The sequence below is a fragment of the Agelaius phoeniceus genome, chromosome 17, assembly GCF_051311805.1.
Source record: "Agelaius phoeniceus isolate bAgePho1 chromosome 17, bAgePho1.hap1, whole genome shotgun sequence".
Lineage (NCBI taxonomy): Eukaryota > Metazoa > Chordata > Aves > Passeriformes > Icteridae > Agelaius > Agelaius phoeniceus.
In genome coordinates, this window is record NC_135281.1 from 15,031,649 (window position 1) to 15,051,876 (window position 20,228).

The window sequence follows — 20,228 nt, forward strand, 5'->3', positions numbered from 1 at the left end:
GAGTTTCCCTGGGCTGCTGCAGTTGCTAGCCTGCGGGACAACAAACGCGAGCAGCAGAAAGTTTGATTGCGATACCTCCTTCGAGTCGATTTGGGGAGCGAGGGAGTGAAAAATGGAAATGCGGGGCGGGTGCCAGGCCGCCCTCCGCGCTCCCCCGGCCAAGCCCGGCTGCCGTGACTCACCGGGGCTCCGGTGACCCCGGCCGCTCTCCCCGAGGGGCTCCAGAGCTGCCTCCTCCCCGGGGAATCCTTTATGTGTGCGACCTCTGCATCCCTGCAGGAATGAGCTCTGTGCAAGTGCAGTCGCACGGAGACAGCGAGCCCAGCGCCCAGAGAGAGGCAGATGCTCCTCGCAGAGCAGTGAAAACCATACATTGTGAGACCGCCGCAGTTCATGACATCCCCGGCTTTATTTTCCTGTTTTCTTTTGCTTTATTTTCCTGTTTATACATCGGACATGTAAACACACACGGGTTGTCTTGGTTTCGGAGGCTTCCTTGGCTATTTCGTTCTTGCTAAGCTCCACGTGTATCAGTGGAAATCCATGGGGTTGCTCCTCTCCTAAATTGATCTAAAAATAGGAACAGAGAGAGGTCTGTGCAATGCCACTAAACAAATTCACCGATTCTTAATTTTTCTTTTCGTCTTTGTATGAAGAATTGAGCCAGTAGTAATTAGAAGCCAAAAGCTGTGCCAGTAACAAGATGGGTATTAATAGAGTGCTGCTGAATTTAAAAGACATAAATATAAGCTGGGGACTTCGCTTTTCTGAATGATTTATTCAAAGGTAAATGCAGCAGCAGCCTGAGCTTGTCTCTGCTGGGAAGAAGGAAAACTTCTGCACAGAAGCCCCGTTGCTTTGAAAGGCTTTGCAGTTCCTGCAAGTTTTGTTTAAAAAGCACACACTGGGATTTTTAACATCATCCATATTTCTTTCTTACTCGCTCTCTAACTTTCTGCTCAACAATTAAGTGCTTGTGCTGCAGACTGAGAAAGCCGCAGAGCTGCCTTGGCCCGGAGCTGGGAGACGTCATGGATTCCTGAGTGTGAAGTTGCAGGAAAGCCCTCAGTTTGGGAGATGGAGCCGATCCAGGGGTTTCCATGGCACTGGGATAAACAGGAGGAAACAGTGAGGGAATCCCGTTATTTTACAGCATTCAAAGACTATAAACACTCGGAGCAGGGAAGGAAGTGGCCTTTCCCTCTCTAGTAACCCTCATCTCAGAGCAGAGAACTGACTTCACTTCAGGAACACGCTCAGCCCAGTTCGGATCCCTCTTTGCACCTCCAAACACTTACTGAGGAGGCGAGCAAGAGGGGTTCCCTCTGTCCGGGCGGCACTGCTTGAAGATGGTTTAAAGGAGATTTTTTTTTCCTTCTTTTTTTTTTTTTTTAATTTTTAAATTTTTTTTTTTTCTGATATAGATTTTTTTTTTTTTAAATTCCTGATGCAGCGAGAAACTGCCTGCAGGCTGGTACACTACCACCACATCATGAGGTCTATGGATCAAGGTAGGGTGCGAGTGCTGCGTGTCCGGGCGCTGTGTGTGTGTCGCTCTGTCCGTCCCGCGGCTCGGGCCCGCTGGCAGGCGGGTGGGCAGGAGGGGTTCGCGGCCAGAAGGGCCCTCGGGGAAGGGACTGGGCTGCCTTTAGGTTTGCTTTGGTTTGAAGCGATCCGCCACGGCGATACAAATCCGTCTGGAGCAGCCTCCTTTCAACTGCAGCCAGAGGGACTCTCCTCATCCAAGCCATCACCCCAGGAGTCTCTCTGACTAACCCGGCCGCTTAACCCTTGCGCCGCCTGCCCGGCCCGGGGGCTGGGGGCCGGCGCCGCTGCCCGGGCCCGGCGGAGGCGGCGGCGGCGGCAGCGGGGCCGGCCGGGGCTCGGCTCTGCGGGCCCGGGTGCGCGGGGTCCCGGCGGGGCCGGTGCCGCGGGGCGGGGGCGCGGCCGGGCCGGGCGGCGGGCGGGGGTCGGGGCTGGGGGCGGCGTGCGGGGCTCAGGAGGAGGCGAGAGTTAAGAGTTAAGAGTTAAGAGTTAAGAGTTAAGAGCTGAGCGCGGCGAGAGGAGGAGCCTGCCCCGCTGTCAGCGCCGGCCCGCGGCACCGGGCGCTCCGCAGCGCGGCTGTTCCCCAGCCCGGGCACGGCGCAGCCTTCGGGGATGCTGCGGCTCCCTCGGGCATCCTCCGGGCTGCCCCGCCGGGCTGCGGTAGCGCAGGGCAGGGCAGGGCAGGGCGTGCGGAGGCGGAGGGGCTCGGGCTCGCACGGGGCACGGGACACGGGGCACGGGGCGCCTCTCCGGGCCGTGCCGGGCGGCGGCTCCGGGCCGGGCGGAGGATGCTCGGTGCGGGGCAGCCCTGGCCGCCGCAGCCCCGTCCCGCAGCGCGGCCGAGCAGCAGCGAGCCCGGGCGCTCCCCGGCGCTCGGAGCGCTGCGCCCGCCGGGCGCTGCCGCTGCGGGACAGGGGCAGGAGGGGTACAAGGGAAGGGCTCTTCCATCTGGCCGCTCCATCCTGGATCCGCGGTTCCCCCGCCCGCGCTGGCAGCGCAGCTCGGAGCTGAGTCAGAGCCGCGGAGGCTGAGCGGCTCCGGGGGACGCGGCGAGCGCGGCACGGCCGCCTTTGAGGGCCCTTGGTAGCCGCTGTTTGTTTTCTCCTGCCGGAGCGAGCTCCCCGGGCACCTGCCAAAACACACTCGTTAACACCTACACCCAAAGGGGATCATCCGAGAGCTCCGATTCTCGGACAAGCCAATGGAAAGACTCTTGAGTGGCTTTATACCGCCTTAAGATCAGGCCATTGCCCTGCCTCGTGTCTCCTCGGCTTTCTCCAGACAAAACTCCCTCTCTCTGGAGCGCTCCAGCTGCTCTTAGTCACTCTCACAACAGCCCCTGGAAGTTATTTTCTGCGGGGCAGCAAAGGGAACGAGGAGAATTCGTGCTCCTGCCAGGGACCTCACCTGCTCTGCAGGACAGCAGCACCAAAGCTCAGGGCAGCAGCGGGGGCAGCACCACACCCCCTCCAGTGCTGGGCAGCTCTGCTCTCCCCAGGGCCCTGCAGTCACACCCAGAAGGAAAAGCATTCATTTTATCTTTTATTTCCAGATCGAATATTTGAGAGCACAGCAGCCAGTGGAGCAGTGCAATCAGAGAGCCTTGAGATGCTCCAGAGAGAACACGCTCCCGGGCCCAGAATGTGTTTTTGCCTTGTGCAAATGCCTGCTCCCGTCAGTGGTGCAGGAGAGATTGGAGCAGTCCCTGCCCCTGACTGTCCTCTGTGTCACAAGGCTGCTCCCAGCATTTCCACAAGGAAAAAGCAGCATGAAACTGCAAGGGGTTAATAATACATGGCATTTTTGGGATCAGTCTCTGCCTCTGGGAGGATTCCTGCACCCACAACAAAGTGTTAGAGTCTTACTAATGCAGGGTGTGTAAATGATGATGTGTTAATAATTTTAAGCCCTTATCCCCTTTTATGATTGGAGCAGGCTCAGGATGAGGAATGAGGGCTCTGCACAAACACCCTGCCAGCAAAAAGCTGCTTCGGTGGCTTTGCTCCCTGAGCTGGGCTTCAGCAAGTCCCAGCCAGGGCAGAGACCTTGCCCAGGTGCCCCTGGGTCCCTGTGCCACCCTGGGGTCCCAGGGCTGGGAATTCTCTGTCACTCGACCTTTCTCTCCACCAGCCTGTCCTGTGGGGCAGCAGCCACAGGCAGCAAATGATTCCAGAGTCCTTCGTGCAGGGCAGGAATCACATTCACAGATGGGACCCTGTCAGAACTGGAGCACTCTTTTATAATATTCCAGCAGATATTCTGAGTGAAATTTCATCACTCATTTTTAAAAAAATAGCCAAGGATAATAATATCCTAGAACTTCTTTTCCACTACTGGTCTAATCTATTTTTTATAAAAACTATGATATGTGCATTCCTTTGGTTTGCCCAGCAGACTTCAGAACTTAATGGGAACGTGGAGATATGAGCAATTTTTCCATTGTCCTTTCTTGCCAAACCACTTTAAGCTTGAAATTGGGGGGTAATATCTCTGACTCAAGCTGACCCCAAAATTGAAAAGTAGTGTGTGTGCCTGTGCCTCTCAAAGGAGCTACCAGATATTTCTCCCTTCTCTCTCCCTCCTTTTTTTTCTCTAATAACACTCCCCACTCTCCAGACCAAGCAACCAGTCACTCACAGGCTGAGCTCATTTTAAAGAGCTTGGATTAAGTCCATGTGCAAGTTTTAGTTGCCTGTTAAATTTCTAATGCCTGCCACATACACCATTAGAACACTTAGATTTTTAAGACAGCATTGACTCATATTTTCTTTGGGGTTTAGCAGCTAAATAGACATGCAGCTTTCTTAATCCACTTTTTCTGCCTCTTTTTCTTTTAAAAAGTTTAATGTGACAGTATTGCAGTATTAGAGGTCCAGAGTAAATTATGTATCATGTGGGACAAATAATAATTAGCACAGACATTTCTGAGATCAAACAGAATTTCTTCACCTCAGAGCATCCTCTGCTCCCTTGCATTAGTGAAATTATTGGTGCAGGGAATACAGTGGGGCAGTACAAGTAGAAACTGAAAATAGTAAATGAGAAGTTACATTGGCAGTGCATTTAAACACTGAGAAATCTGTGGAGCAGTCTCTAACTCCAGTCAGTATCACACTAGAAGTGCTCTTTGTGGCTTTGTTTGTGGATTCCCCGTCCCCCAGCACCTAGGTAGTCCAGTATTCACATTCTTCTGAAGTTTTATTGAAGCACAGCCCTGCCAAAGGGCAGCACGGATCCAAGTCTGTGGAAAAGGCCTGCTCCCATCCTGCAGTTCCCTGAAATGGCAGCACAGTGATTTCCAGCTCTGCTCTGTGTGGAGCCTGCTGCAAGCATACGTGGCTGCAATTTCTGTTAATGCTGCCAAGGACAGGCTTTGCTTCAGCCCTTCAAACACCTTCTTGGCTCGTGAAAACAGCTTTATAGAAAAACCCCAGAGCTAGAGCTGACTCCTGGATCTCAGGGTGGCTGCTGAGAGCCTGAGCAGAGCCGGGACCACTCTCCATGACCCTGACACAGGGGAAATGCATGCAGGATCCTCAGGGAAAGGAAGGCTCTGATGCGACAAAGATTGAGATTTAGGAACACCAAGCAGTATTTCTGATCTTTGATCACTGTACTCCAGCCTTTCACTCCAGCCCTAGTGAAAATCAAGCTTTGGGAAGCATTTGTCACATTATCTGGGTTTTTTCTTTGATGTTTCTGAGTGTATATGCTGGGCTGAAGAGCCCACAGTCTATTCAAGTCTAGGAGCTTCCCTGCCTTTCCTTCACCACTAATTATTAATGACAGACTGTGGGCAGTATTTGTCAGTTATGTAGTTATTAACAGCTAAAACTTAATTTATAATGTTTTATTTTCACTGTGGGCTCAAGAGCCTGTTTTGGATCTAAACTAAACTCCACTCAGCATTTGGAAGGCTCCAAAAACTACAGCTGTCACTTGAGCTGGATTCTGCAGCTGCCCACACCTACCAGCAGCTTCATGCCCCTCCAATATTTAGGCCAGATCTATGTTTTGTGCATTTGTAGCATTTCTGCTCGCAATAACACACAGGTGGGTGCAAAGCCAGCCCACAGAGCGCTCCAGCTGACATCCCTGTGCTCTCAGAGCGTGTGGGAGCTCTGTTCCTGTAGGTTCTGAGCAGTGCCCCTATGGGACGGTGTCCTGGTGTGCCCTGCAGGGAGGAGCAGCAGGGACACACTGCATTACAGCCCGGTGCCTCCCGCTCCCTGACATCTGTCAGGCTGGGCAAAAATCCCTGAATCCTATCAGCTGAGCTAATTCCTATGTTTCTCTAGCACTTTTCTCACTGCTGTCTTGTCACCCTCGCTCCTGGGCAGAGGCAGGGCTGACGATTCCGTGTGTCAGCAGTGACACGCTGCTCTTGGAAAGCCAAGGGTACATTTTCCATTTGTGGAGCATTACTAATCACACGAGTAGCTGAGGATAAATTTGAAGCTTCACATGCCTAATGGGAAGCAAAGGATGGGATAGAGCTTTAGCAGAAGTCAGGGTCGTCTCCCCATGCCCTCCTGCCAATCACCTGTATCTCACTTGAAAAGCCCAGAGTTTTGTGTCATTTCTTTCTGAGGCTAATCCAATAGATGCTCTCCAGTCGTGCTCCGTGTGGTGTCAGCTGTGAGGATGACAGCTCTCTTTAGTGCTAAGCCAAGATCAGCAAGTATATTTTGTTTTTCTAATGAATTTTAAATAGAAGAGGCAACGATAAAAGACCAGCAAAGGGTTAGGATCACTGGATAACAGATACAAACAATCCAATTTAATAGATGTTTAAACAATTCAGAAGAAGCCAGGCTCTCAGAGAGAGCAGCACAGGCTCCCCAAAGGGCTGGCAGTGTCTGTGAATGCCTCAGTGAACATTCTCTTTGCAGGCTCACCTGCCCTTTCTGACAGGCACTTTTCCCTATCCCCTGGCACCTTCCAGTAACAAATTAATGCCACAAGGCCTGACTCTGGTGTGAGTGCTGCCCACCTGGCCTGGTGCAGCCTCCCAGCAGGTTTGGCTGCTCCCTGAGGGCCCTTTCAGCCCCAGCCCTGTGTGGTGGCTCTGCTCACACAGGGACCTGCCAGTCCTGGGCTTCTTCAGAACTCAGTGAAGAACCTGACTGCAAACTACAGGGAAAGTCTGAGTTCTTGTTCTCTGGATGAGCAAAAGGGTGTGATGAGAATGATTTGTCACTACTTGGCTGGACACATTAATGAGAAAGGCAGTAGGTTATAAACCCAACTGCAGAGATTCTAGTTCGTGTGTGCTTTAAAACAGACTTTCTGTGACCTTAGACAAGTAACGTAACTTAAAGATTTGTCTTGCAGTTAATGCTGCTGTGCTGACAGGCTTAGCAAATAAAAACAAGCTGAAGTAAACACCAAAATACTTTTTTAATGATCTTGGTCCCTCTGCCTTTCCTCCCTGCCCTGTCTACAGACTGGGAGCATTTTTCAAACTCACAGACCCGATGACAGCCATCTGCACACTCATAAAGGGCAGCACACAAACAGGTAAGCGAGGCAACCACAGATGGCTGAGCACACAAAGCCAGGGTCCCCAGTCACCCACGAGTGAAGTCACTGCTGGTGCTAGCAGCCGTCCCAGGGGCAGGAGGCCGTCGGGGGGCAGCGGCCAGCACCCTGTGCAGGGCCAGGGCACATGGGATGAATGCAGTCAATGTGGTGGAGGTGCCGCGGGGACCCGGGGAAGCTGGCAGCACCCGGCCGTGGTCAGCAGGGACCGCGGCGAGCGCCCATGCCCTGAAACGCTGTTTGTGAGCGAGGCAGGAGGAGAACAGAGCCCTTGTGCACGGCGGGCCCGGTGCCTCTAAAGGTGCTCCAGCTAGGAGAGGCTGTCCTGTGCTCTCAGCAGCCGCTGCAAGCGGAGCACATGGCGCGGGATGCGCGAAGCCCGGAGCGGGCAGGGGCACGGCCGCGCTGCCGGGGCGGCGGGGACGCTGCAGCCCTCCAGAGAGGGGCTGGGGTACACAGCCGGTCACACCCGACGAGGGGCACCAGGGCGGAGATGCTCGGCCAAGGGTGCCGTTTCTGGAGCCCCCGAGCCGGAGCAGCCCCGTTATCCCGGTGCTGCTGCCGGAGGGCGCGGGGCCCGTGCGGTGCTGCCGGGCCGGTGCCGGCTCCTCCCCGGGGGCGGCCCCGGCGCAGGTGGCTGCGAGGAGCAGGAAGCTGCCCCGCTACCGCCCGTGCCGTGCTGTGCTGTGCTGTGCTGTGCTGTGCCGGGCCGAGCAGTGCCGTGCAGAGCCGAGCCGTGCTGTGCTGTGCCGTGCCGCCCGGGGCTCGCCGCCCGCACCCGCCGTCGGGGCAGCGCGCCGGCCGCAGCCTCCCCAGCCAGGGCATTTCTTGGTGTTTGCTCGCGTTGTTCTCTGCGTTTCCCCGCTGTGACCACCCGGCTCTCGCTGCCGGAGGCTCCGCCGGGTCGCGGCTCTCGGGGCAGCCCCGCTCCCGGGCCGCCATGAGCGCCGCGGGCCCCGGGCCCGGGCCCGGCCCCGACCCCGGCCCGCAGGAGGGGGGCCCCGGGCACGGCCCCGGCCCGGCCCGGCCGGACAGCCCGCAGGAGGAGCTCGACTTCTCCATCCTCTTCGACTACGACTACGACTACAAGCCGATCGAAGGTTGGTGAGGGGCCGCCCGGGGCGGCCGAGCCCCCGGCAGCTCCTCGGGGCCGGCCCGGCAGGCGGGGCCGGGCCGCGGCCGTCGGGGGCCGCTGGGCCGGCAGGTGCCTGCCCGGGGCCGCTGCACCGAGCGGCGCGGTGTGAGCCGGGATGGAGCCCAGCGGCTCGGTGTGTGCCGGGATGGAGCCCAGCGGCTCGGTGTGTGCCGGGCTGCAGTGTCGGGGCGGCTCGGTGTGAGCCGGGATGGAGCCCAGCGGCTCGGTGTGAGCCAGGCTGCGGTGTCGGTCCGGCCGGGGACATCGCCGCTGTCCCCGGGGCCGTGTAGCCGGCAGTGAGCGCTGCTGCAGGGCAGGGGAGGCGCTCGACACAGCCCGGCTGGGCTCTCGCTACCCCCGCACCGTGCCCAGGCAGCTCCCGGGCAGCCAGAGCGCTGGGGCGTGCAGCCCTCGGAGCTGCTGTCAGCCCTGAGCGGCCCTCGGAGCTGCTGCCAGCCCTGTACAGCCCTCGGAGCTGCTGTCAGCCCCGAACAGCCCTCGGAGCTGCTGCCAGCCCTGTACAGCCCTCGGAGCTGCTGCCAGCCCTGTACGGCCCTCGGAGCTGCTGCCAGCCCCGAACAGCCCTCGGAGCTGCTGTCAGCCCTGTACAGCCCTCGGAGCTGCTGCCAGCCCCGAACAGCCCTCGGAGCTGCTGTCAGCCCTGTACAGCCCTCGGAGCTGCTGTCAGCCCTGTACAGCCCTCGGAGCTGCTGTCAGCCCTGTACAGCCCTCGGAGCTGCTGTCAGCCCTGTACAGCCCTCGGAGCTGCTGTCAGCTCTGTACAGCCCTCGGAGCTGCTGTCAGCCCTGAGCGGCCCTCGGAGCTGCTGTCAGCCCTGTACAGCCCTCGGAGCTGCTGTCAGCCCTGTACGGCCCTCGGAGCTGCTGCCAGCCCCGAACAGCCCTCGGAGCTGCCGCCCGCAGCCATGGCTCCAGCCTGGGGACAAACAGCACCAGCTTAAGTTAAAATTGAGAAAAAAGAGAAAGGTTTGCAGACTGTTCTGCCTTTCTGGGCTTATGCTGTGGTACTTTAAAGTGCAGTGGCAAGTGTTCCCTGACTTTCTAAATGGTAGCTCTGTCTGTTGTTGGTACTAAACAGGAATATTTCCCATAAAGTATAGATTTGTGTAAACAAGACAAAGCCGAAGGAGAGGACCCAGAGGAATGATTTGTTGGGATGTTGTCTCTAAGATACACTGGTTTCACTGGTTTGGATTCTGCTCAGTGGAGAGCTGGTGTTTCCCTGGGGCATCTCAGAGATGTTGCGTTCCTCTGAAGGAGGAGACCTTTGAGGCCTGAGTCATGGTGTCATTAGTGAAATGGAGAGCTGTTGCTGAGTTTTATTCTCTTTGTCCTTGTTTAAGTGTACAGATGTGCACCAGCATCAAAGCTGCCTGGGGATGGCTCATGCCAGCAGGTGGACAAAGCTGAATTTTCATTCAAGGTTTCATGTAGATCAAAATAAGCTACAATAAATCCACGATGGGGAGGGGTTAATGGTTTTAATGAAAATACACGGAATGTCAGTGAAAGCTTCAGATGCTGGTGTGTTCACATCTTTACAGTACACAGTGCTGCTGTGAAGCCTTAAGTGGGAAGTTCTACAGAATATAATCATACGTAGGTGGGGGTAGAAAGTTTAATCTTCAAACCACATAAATGCGGAGCAGCGTGTGCTTGTTGTAGAAGTAACTTCCTTCTTGAGCCTGCTTTCTTCACTTTTGAATGACTGGAAACCATAATTAGTAGTAATTTTGTTCCAAAGATGGAAATCATTAGCATTAAAATAAAAAAAAAAGATCCCAACCATATATATGAGCATTGTAATCTGGAGAACATTCTCCCTGGCTTTGAAAAGGCAGCAGCTCCAGTCTGTAAGCAATCCAGGATACATCCGCAAGCTTTAATGTACAAAAGATTAAAGCGTGTTTACATGAGAGCAGAAAATGGTCCATTTCTGAGCAAGGGCTTTGTCCACATGCTGCTGGTAACTGATGCTCATTGTTCATGTGCAGTCCTGGCCTCATCTGAACTGCTCTTGGGCAAACAGTCCTGTGCAGGGCAGGATTCAAAGTGGAACCAAAACCAAAGGAGTGGGTCCCAGCTCCTCAGTCTGGTTCCTGCATTTGGTTCCTGCCTCCTAGCCTGGGCTGCTTCACCCACTGCTCATGACAAGTCCTGAAATTGCAATTCTATAAGCACCCTAAAAGGGATTTTTTAAATTAAAAAAATACAGGAAAACGTAAATTTTGGGCTCTAGGGATGGATTGGGGTGAACGTTTATTCCTGATAAACAATTTTCTGAAAGGTTGGAATTTGGCAGTGTCCATCCAAAGTTTTGTTTTAAAAGTAGGACCTATATCACAACTTGTTGTCATGGGGATGCCAGAAATATCCTTCCTGAAAGTGTCTGGCATTCAGTAGTGCTTGTGTGTGCCATGGACTGATATAAAAGCAACAGGGAAAAGAAGGGTCAACAAAAACCCTGCAGTCAATATTGTTAATATTAGATGTTCCTCTTGAAGCCAGCCATTTCCAAAAGCAGTGGTGCTGTAGAGTGCTTTTTACCTTTACTTGCCAGACTTTAATTAGCAATCTTCTCAGGATTTGCAAACAAAAAACATCTGCTGAACTCAGGGGCCTGTCCAGGTGAACAGGATGTGGGAGTGTGGGCAAGGCATGCCCTGCTTTCAGGTGGAAGCTGTGATTTCATTTGGCCATTGAGGATGTTTTCGGTGTCCTTTGAGCACAAAAGTGTGAGGTGCATTCCCTGCAGAGTTCCTGTGCAGGTGTTGGTAGTGGTATCAGTGATAGCCCAAATTTTAGCTCATTTCAAACATGCCAGGTGAGCTAATGAGCATTTCCAAATGAGCTCCTACAAGCAGGGCTCCCAGAGGAGTGAGTTCTGATGGCTGCTGGGTGTGCTCTTCCCTCACACCTGTTTCTGGCTGCTGAGAGACAAAATGCTGAGCTGCAGACAGTGCTGTGCTCCAGCAGCTCCCCTGGGGTTGCTGGGCTCACTGTGGGATGATCTGCTGAGAGGTAAAGCTGCCACATCATTTTTAATGCTTGAGCTCAACCCTTCTGGGAGCTGATGCTCTGAGGGGTGTTCTGCAAATCCAAACAAAAGCTGTGTTTAAATGAGATTCCAGATGAAACCCTGAGACAGCAGGTAAGAATGCAGATAGGAAGGAGTATTTTCTGGAGGCTCAGGCCCTTGTGTAGCTCATTAGAGTCTGAGACTGCATCTGGTGATATGGATCTACAAGGTCTGTGTGTGTGTAGTGTAGGGAGGGGAAGCAGGGAGCATCCATAAATATTAATATTCTTCCAAATGCTTGTTTGTATGTAGACAGGCTCCCAGGGATATTGCCACGTCTTGTAGGTGTCAAGCCCTGAATAATTTGCCTCGTTCCTTTTTTTCTTCTCCCAGATGCAAAGCTATTAAAAGGAAAAAAACTGAAAGTGCATGCAGTTGGGTCCTGGGGCTGGCTCAGGAACACAGGAGGCAGTGTTCAGCACTGCCATAAGGAAACAAATATGCACATCTCCCAGAGAATTCCAGATTTCACTCAGGAAACCAGCTCTCACTTGGAGCTTCCAAGCAGTTAGTGTAAATAACAGACAACTCAGCTTTTGAAAAATGCAAAGAAGCTCTGGACTGGCCCCTTCAAATGACAATAAGCAAGTTAATTAAAAAAAGAAAATCGACTATTTTCCTTATGCAAGTAAGGGACTCCAGTTAAATCCCGGGAGCTGCAGCCAGCGGATGTGAGGTCAGAGCCCAACTTGTGCCCCTGGCCTGCACAGGGCTATCTTTAGCTTTTCCTAGAGGATGGTTTGGATAAACCCAGCATGGAATGCAGCTGCTGGGTGGGCCTTTATTCCCTCATTTCATGCTAATTGTCACATTTGGCCGAGTGGTGGCTTTGAAGGCGCTGCCTTGTTTCAGACCAGTGCAGGGTGGCCCTCCCCAAGCCATGTGTGCTCACACTGCTGTGGCCCTGGCCTTGGGGAGCCTTTTCCTTTTCCTTTCTGCCGTTCAGAGATGTGTGAAAGAGGGTTTGGTAAATCAGGGGTCAAGTCCTTTGGAACTGTAATCCCTTGATCTCTTTCACCTGTGGTTCAGCTCTCCCTGGGTTCCTAAGGGCACTGCTGAGGGTCTCCCCCTGGGGAGGCTGCCTGCACCCTTCCTGGGCCTGGCCAGAGGAGTTCCTTGGGGGTTCTTTGCAGTACAGGAGCATCCAGACCCTGCTGTGGTGAGAGAGACAGTCGTGGGGCTGAGACCTGTGGGAATACGGGGCAGTGAGAGCTGGCAGCTCGTGGGCAGTTTGGGGGGGATCCCAGAGGGCTTGGGCCACACTGCTCTGGGAAGAGGAGCTGAGTGACACAGGGAAGGGTGTTTGCTGACAGCAAAGCTGACTGAGAGCCCAAGGAGGTGCCAGTGCTGCCTGGGTGTGAGACTCGCTTTCTTTTAACCCCCCTGTGAAAGCAGAAGGATCTTTTGGTACTGAATCAGAGGGTGAATCAGCAGTGAAACCTCAGGCTGGGAAATGCTTGAGTGCAGGGAGGGGGGAAGTGCTGGAGCTGCCCATGCTGAGAGCTGTCTGAGATATCCATCAGAAGAGCAGTGGAGAGGCCAGTGCTTTGCTGGAGTATTGCAGGCTGTGTTCTGGGATGCAAAATGCAGAAATGGATGAACCCTGGATGGTGGCACAGCCTTGGGAACAAAGCTTATCTCTGAGTTACTTCATTCCTTGGAAAACACCTTTGCTGGGCTGATCCATCCCATACCTGTTCTGTGTAAGGGCTCTCCCTCCCTGGGAGCCCAGCTGGAGGGTGGCAGGGCTGTTCCCTGCCATCCCAGTGTGGCAGAGGGCCAGCACTGTGAAGTTTGCTGCCCTGAGCTCCTACCCAAGCTCGCCTTGGCAGCTCAGGGAGAAGTTTGAGTGGTGCTGGGGCCATGTGCCTGGAGCCACTGCTGTGTCCTGGGCTCTGTGTCCCCACTGGCATCTGCAAGGGCAGGGAGAAAGCAGCTGAGCTGCTGGCCAGCATCCTGTGCCCCTCACAGAGGCAGGGCTGGACGCTGCTCACAGAGGCAGCTGCTGCTGCTGCTGGTGATGCTCCTGTCCCGGGGCTGTTGGCTCTGCCCTGCCCTTTCCTCGAGCAGATTCCTGACCTCAGCCGAGCTGCCTGGAGCAGAGCAGCCAGTCCCCTCGTGCTGAAGCAACAAGCAGCATTGCTGCTGATTTCCGTGGAAGAGCCGTTGATTTGTGGGAGCAGCCGCCGCTGTTTGAGCGCGGTGCCCGCATCCCTGCCCGGTGAGGTCAGAGCCGCTGGAGCATCCCCGGCGTTGCCGTGGGGACAGAGCCTGCATTGTGCCTCTGCAGCTCCCGCGGCCCCGAGCCGTGCCCGTGAGTCCGGCTCAGCCTCTCCCCGGCTCGGGGCAGGCTTTGTGTGCCCACGGGCCCGGGCACTGACAGCTCGCCATGCGGGGAAGGTAAATAAACACTGCTCTGCACAGGAGCTGTGGGTGTTTGCTCGGCACGGGCTGTGCCCGCTGCCGGGGCAGGCTGGGGCTTGCTCTGTGTGTGTGAGCGTTGTTATTCACACCTGCAACGTGGGTCCTGCGGGAGGGGCAGCGCCACGGTGAAAGTGCTCTTTGAAACACGGGGTTTCAGGGGTAGGATGGGAAAATGTGGGTTGTCTGAAGCCCCGGTTTTGCTGGGCTGTCCCTGCGAGGAAGGGGTGTGTTCTTTATTCAGCAGACTTTTAAAATTACACGTGCACGTACAAATACATTTGCTTTTCCCATACCCAACACAAGCCTCCCCCCCGGCTTTGCTGCTGTGTTGAGTTTTGGTTGTGTACCAGTTGTACCTGGCACAGATAATTCAGTTTAAGGTGTGGGGGGCAGCCTTAGCTGTGGCTGTGCTGCATGGGGAGCTGAAAGGCTCACCTGTTCCTTGAGGTGAAGCTGTTCAGCATGGAGAGGTTTCTGCTCCTGCTGGTGCACCAATCCTGCCTCGAGCCTGGCATCCAGCCTGGCTCTGCCTGGGGCTGGTTTTGCCCCTGGTGTCAGCTGGGAAGGGGCTGGTTGTCCCCAGAGCTGTGGGAGCCGTGCTCTGAGGTTGTGGGGGGTGTGTTTCTCTGCTCATTGTGCAGACATGACGAGTTCTGTTCAAAGGGAATCTCAGCAGCAATCTCGAGGCTTGATGTGTCAGACCTGAGTGATGGGGATGACACACTGCTCCTGAGTGCCAAAGCTCTGAAATCAACGGCGCTAAAAATACGTTTGGCTCACAATTCAGTGACTCGTTGCTGTTTTCCTATCCCCAAACCAGCTGTGTGCTGGGATTAAAAGCCAGAGGGAACCTTAAGAAATGTGCAAGCTGGACTGTCGTGTGCAGCTCCCCTCCTGGCCCAGCCATTCTGTGTGTTGGTTTGTTTGCTCGGCTCTTGGGGTTTCCCACTGAACACAAAGGCTCAGCAGTTCCTGAAAATGAACAGAAGCCCGCTGAAAATAAGTCAGAATCTCTCTGCATGTAGAAGTTTCACTGGGAACTTCTGCTACTTTTGCAGAAAGCTCAGTCAGCTCCTGCCTGGCTTTCTGTATGGTATTTTCTCATGGGAATTGCTGTCTAATGCCATGTAGATGTTAGACAAAATGCTGGAGCAGTAATTTAAATATTTAAATGAAACCCTCTGCCTGTGACATGCACTGATCTGTGCCCAGAGCGAGCAGATAGGGTGAATTAATCCCAAATTGTGGAGCTGTTTCAGGTACTTCCTGCTGGATACACTGAAATCTTTAAAACATATACAAATCCTGGTAATGTTTTGCATGTTTTTATGTCATGACAAATATTCTTCAGCTCCAGGGGCTGATGTCCATGGGAATACCTGCCATGGCTCTGCTGTCTGGGATGCCACTGCCATTGCACACCCTCGGGTGCTGGGACCAGACTGGAGCTGGGTTCTGCAGTGCTGGTAGGAGTTCTGTGTCCCTGGAATCATCCCTGTGCTCTGCAAGCTGGGCAGAGTTTGCAAAATGGGAATCTCTGCAAATTGAGGACTTTTGGTACCAGCAGAGAGGGAGTTCTACTGAACACTTACTTGTTATTGTGTATTTTATATTCCCTGTCTGAAAATGTTCTCTGGGCTGAAATTGGAATGTGATTGCCCTTAACCACAGGGCTGGATTCTTTCTCCCCCTCTCTTCTCTAACAAATATTTGTGAATGTGTTTTCTGACTCACATGAAACCCGTCACCAAACTTGCTGTCATGACACAGAGCCAAACAAATCATCACACAGAACTGACTTTTCAATGTAAGAGTTTGAGCTCAGCTTTGGTTCATGAAGCCTTTCGGGGCTGGGTTTGGCTGTGTAAAGAAGGTGTTTCTCCCTTCTCCAAAAGCTGTTCCTCAACATTTGGTTTTATGTAGACCTGTTTGGAAGCGATTTTGTGATGTGCTGGTTTCAGTCCAGCTCCCGGTTGGCAAAATGTGACCAAAGTCACAGCACCTGGGGTGTCCCTTGGACAGAGGGGCTGACACGCTGCTGCCCTGCCCAGGGGATCCCTCAGGTGAGGCTCAGGCAGCAGGAGCCTGGCTGGAGGTGTTTGCAGTGCTTCTGTCCATGCTGCACCTGCCCTGAGCACTTGAGCTTCCCTGGCTCTTAATCCAGTACTTCTCACAGGCATTAACTGCAGTGAACAAGAATTAAATAATAAGCTAATATCAGATCACAGCCAGTTTATAAATATGCATTTTTTTAATCCATGATTGCTCAGCTTCTGTAACAATATTTACAGTCTTAAAGAGACCCTTCTTTTTCCAGAAGAACCGACTCCACATAAAACCAACAGCCCACCCTCTGGAGTTACATACGCTCATGATGTCTTGGACTGTGGCCTCAAGCCATGCCCCCTGCCTTTTCCTAACCTTCCTGCAGATCCCATGGGCAGATATGGACAGCCAGATAGCATAGGGCCAACACCTACACACCCTGCCAACGCTGCAGGGGCCTCTGCTCCGAGCCCTAGGATTGAAATAACTCCATATCATGAACTGATTCATTCGGGGGGCCCCTTCCGCAGCAGAGACACAGATGTTCTGTTGGCAGAACATCAGCCAAACTCAGCCACCACTAGCCCGAGGGTTACCCTGCCTGTCCCTGGCTTTGAGGGCTACAGAGAACCACTGTGTCTGAGCCCAGCTAGTAGCGGCTCCTCTGCAAGTTTCATTTCAGAGACAAATGTATCTCCTTGCACGTCTCCATGTGTTTCACCAAATAATGGTCCTAGTGATGACCTTTGTCCACAGTTTCAAAACATCCATACTCATTATTCTCCTAGAACCTCTCCAATAATGTCACCACGAACAAGCACCACGGAGGAAGCCTGCTTGGGACGCCACTCACCATCTCCCTGTCCCAACTCAAGGTCCTCGTCGCCAGGTGCAAAGCGGAGGTTCTCTTGCACGGGGCTCTACAGCGCCCAGCTGCCCTGCTCCTCGCCCCGGCAGTCACGGAGCCCCTCTCCACAGGCCTCTCCTCGCCTGCCCCCGAGAGAAGAGACCTCTGCAGCCACTTACACACAGCTGGCCAGTGCTGCCCTTCCCATGGATGCTATGAGCAGCCTTCCCACGGATCCTTCCTGTGGCGTCCCCACGAAGATCTGGAAAACCAGCCCCGATCCTTCACCCATGTCTTCCCACAAAAACAGCATTCCGTGTCACGTCTTTCAGACTGTCGACTTCCACGGGCCCTGTGAGCAGGAGGACAGGAGAAACTCGGCTCCAGAATCCATTCTGTTGGTTCCTCCATCCTGGACAAAGCAGCTGGTGCCTGCAATCCCAATCTGCAGGTATGCAATGCTTCCTGTGGGCGTGCTTTCCGTGTTTTTTCATGGTTTGGTGTCCTCTGTCACGGCTGATGATCCCTAGGGAGGGTTTTCTTGGGCAGGTCCTGCTGCAGGCCAGAGCTGGGTGCTCAGGGACAGCACTGGTTAATGGGAGCCTGGTCCACAGGATTCTGAGATAAAAAAGTCAGGGCTTGGAATAAACATCACCAAAGAGGTTAATTGATAGCACAGTACACTACAAATTTCCAAATGATTTGTGTAAATAGCAGATTGCAGACAGCCTTTGACAAAGGCTGAACACTCTGGTGCCATCCTGCTGCTTTTAAAATAGTGGGATTTCTTCTGTAAAGTCACTTACAAATTTCCTTCAAGGACGAAAATGCTTGAAGTAATGCCTGGTTCCAAACAGAGCTCACTGCTCCAGGTCAGACTGAGCATTTGGTCGGCTCTGGTGACGTAGTGTTGGTTGTCACTTTGTCAGTTGTCCCTTAGCCCAAATCTCAGCCCTCCATTGTCTGGCTCTGTGGCATGTGGCAGGACCGAGGGTGCCAAGTGTGTGACTCTGCTCTCAGTCCCTGCTGGCACCCTGTCAGTGCCATCCTGCTGGCACTGAGGTTGTCCCAGGCTGTTCCTGACCTGCTGAACACAAACTGGGAGTGAAAGAGCACAGGCTGTGACTTCCTTGCCTTGTCAGACCGGTCCTGGCAGCAGCCTCTGCTCACAGAGTGAGAGTGGCTTAAAATCCGGTGCAGGCCTTAGTTGTACCTTGCAGTGTATTCATTTCATGTCATAAACCCTTATGTATTTTCATAACAGGAAAACTAGTACCAGGTAAGAATGTTTAGCATTTTATTGATGTGCATTTTAATATTTATGGAAATTGTAACAACTGTTAATTTACACAGCTGGTAGGTAGTGGCAAATGGAGTTAATATTTCACAATACCTATGCTGTGATCCAAGTTGGAGACGCACAGCAAAAGCAAGATAAAAGAGGGGGATCTTTGAAAAAATGTAACTGCTACAGGTATTTCTGTTTAAGAAACAGAAATATCTTGCCCTCTTCTGCAAGGAGATGGGCCCACAGAAATTGTCTTCTCAGCAGAGCTCGCAGTCAGGTGTGAGCAGTGCAGCAGAATCTCACGGGAGTTCAAGCAGACTCCCGAAGGTTTCAGGTGGGGCGCTGGGAGGAAGGAGGGAGCAGGCTTTGAGAAATGAGGTTCTCAGGAGTTTCCCTGTCGGTGTGTGTGTCTCTCTGTGTCCCAGCTTGCCCGTGCAGTCCCTGCCTCCCCTGGAGTGGCCCCTGTGCAGCCAGTCTGGCCCCTACGAGCTGCGCATCGAGGTGCAGCCCAAGCCCCACCACCGCGCGCACTACGAGACTGAGGGCAGCCGCGGCGCCGTCAAGGCTCCCACCGGGGGCCACCCCGTGGTCCAGGTAAGGCTCTGGGGATCTCCTGGAGGAAAAGGGGGGCAAGTTCATCTCTGAGATGCTCGCTGGGGGCTGTCCCTGAAAGAGGAGCGCCCTGTGAGCTTTGGGATGTGCTTAAAGGGTGTGAGCTGAGCCGTGGTGAGGTCCAGGATTTTGGGAAGGTTGATTTGGGTTGGCTTCTGAAAGCTCAGAAACGTGGGCAATGTATTTGCTGCCTTTTCTGGGCTGTATAAACCTTGTGTGATCCCCTGTCACGACTGTCATGAGGTGCCTGGGAAGTCACTGCTGAAACAAGTGAGCAAAACTCAGGCTGCCAGTGGTGGAGAGAACGAATTTGTCCCTTTGCTGACCTGAGAGCTGAATGAGCTGAAGCCTTCTTCTGTTTGGAGTGTGAACAGCTTTTCCTTCACCTTTCAAAGGGTGGTATAAAATACTGGCTGAGTAGCTGCAGTGTAGCCAAGTGGGGGCACATCAGTCATTTCCCTCATTTCCCCTGGTTTCAGCCCATGTTTCCTGAAGGAAAGCCAAAGCCAGGCTGGGGTCGGGGCTGTGCTGTGTCACTGGGAGAGTGCTGGAATGATGTGTGGAAGCTGAACAGGTCAGCCACAGCTTCAGCCCTCACTAAACAAAGTTGGCTGCATCCCACAGATGTTCCTGACACACTCAGGGCTTGCAGGAACCAGGAAAACATTAACATTTATGTGTAATTTCAAGCATGTGATCAATACCACTAATTTCACTGGGCTGATTTGTACTTAACTTCAAGCATATGTTCAGTATTCCCCTGCAGGCTCACCCCCTTTTAAAATCAAGCCATAAATTGTTAAATCAATGAATTTGTTTGCTTTGATGGAGCTGGATGTACATGTATGGCCTGGGTATTTGAGTAAAGCGTGCAGGGTAATAATAAACAGCAGTCCCATTTGCCATACCTCAGTAATGCAGGCTTTTTGGTTTGGGTCTGACAAGCTCACAGCCTCCTGTGGTGTGTTTGAAGCTGCCTGGAAGCAGGAATGATACCAATCAGCACTTGCTCCTTTCTCAGTTGGGCTGCAGCTACAGTATCACTTACCCTCCCAAGGTATCCCTATCAACAGGGTCCTTATTGCAGTGAAGGACTTTTTGTGACATGGGGAAATAGAATTTGTTTCCTTCCTGCAATCAATATCAATCAAAGAGGCATTTATATTTTCTGTTGAGGACAGGAACCAATATTGCTAGTTTTATCATAATTTGCCATCAAGCTTCAGGATCTAAAACTATAAATTCAAATGTCCACTTGAGTTCCCCAAGCAGATGTGCCTCTGCACAGCTGGGCCTGCATCTGGGGAAAATATGGACAGTTTCTTTCTGAAGGTTTCTTGTAAAGCTGGAAGTATTTGTTGAATTTGTGTTCATTTGAACATAACCAGGTTCATATGGATGCCAAGTAATGAGATAGTTGCACCTGTATGGTTTATGACATCTCAGACTGGGGGAGGCTAGTAAAATCCAAAGTTTTCATGTTAGAAGTTATTTGGCTTTGGGGGATCTGGTTTTTTTCCCCTCTCTCTTTCTTTCCCCTCTGTGAAGCTTAACTTTGTCTCCTTGTTAGATGTAAACAGAATATTTTTTCTAAAACACAATCCCTTTTGAAACAAATCTGATTTAAAAAAAGCCTTCAATTAACCCTTCATGTGACTAATTACCCAGCTGAACCTGCTGGCAGAAGAGGT

At 53.0% G+C, this 20,228-nt stretch overlaps 1 protein-coding gene across 2 annotated transcripts in view; it reads left to right on the plus strand.

The window, feature by feature from the left end:
- The first annotated feature begins 1,276 nt into the window (after positions 1-1,276).
- Positions 1,277-20,228, plus strand: part of NFATC2 (nuclear factor of activated T cells 2) — an 85,000-nt gene continuing 66,048 nt past the window's right edge. Inside the window, exons 1-3 of one of the 2 annotated variants that reach the window (XM_077187301.1) lie at positions 1,277-1,511; positions 16,579-17,088; positions 18,351-18,519. In XM_077187301.1, coding sequence (XP_077043416.1) covers positions 16,592-17,088; positions 18,351-18,519 — 666 coding nt within the window. In that variant the 5' untranslated portion in view covers positions 1,277-1,511; positions 16,579-16,591. Of the gene's footprint in view, positions 1,512-7,835; positions 8,187-16,061; positions 17,089-18,350; positions 18,520-20,228 lie in introns of those variants that run through there. The other variant, XM_054644321.2, reaches the window with a different exon arrangement.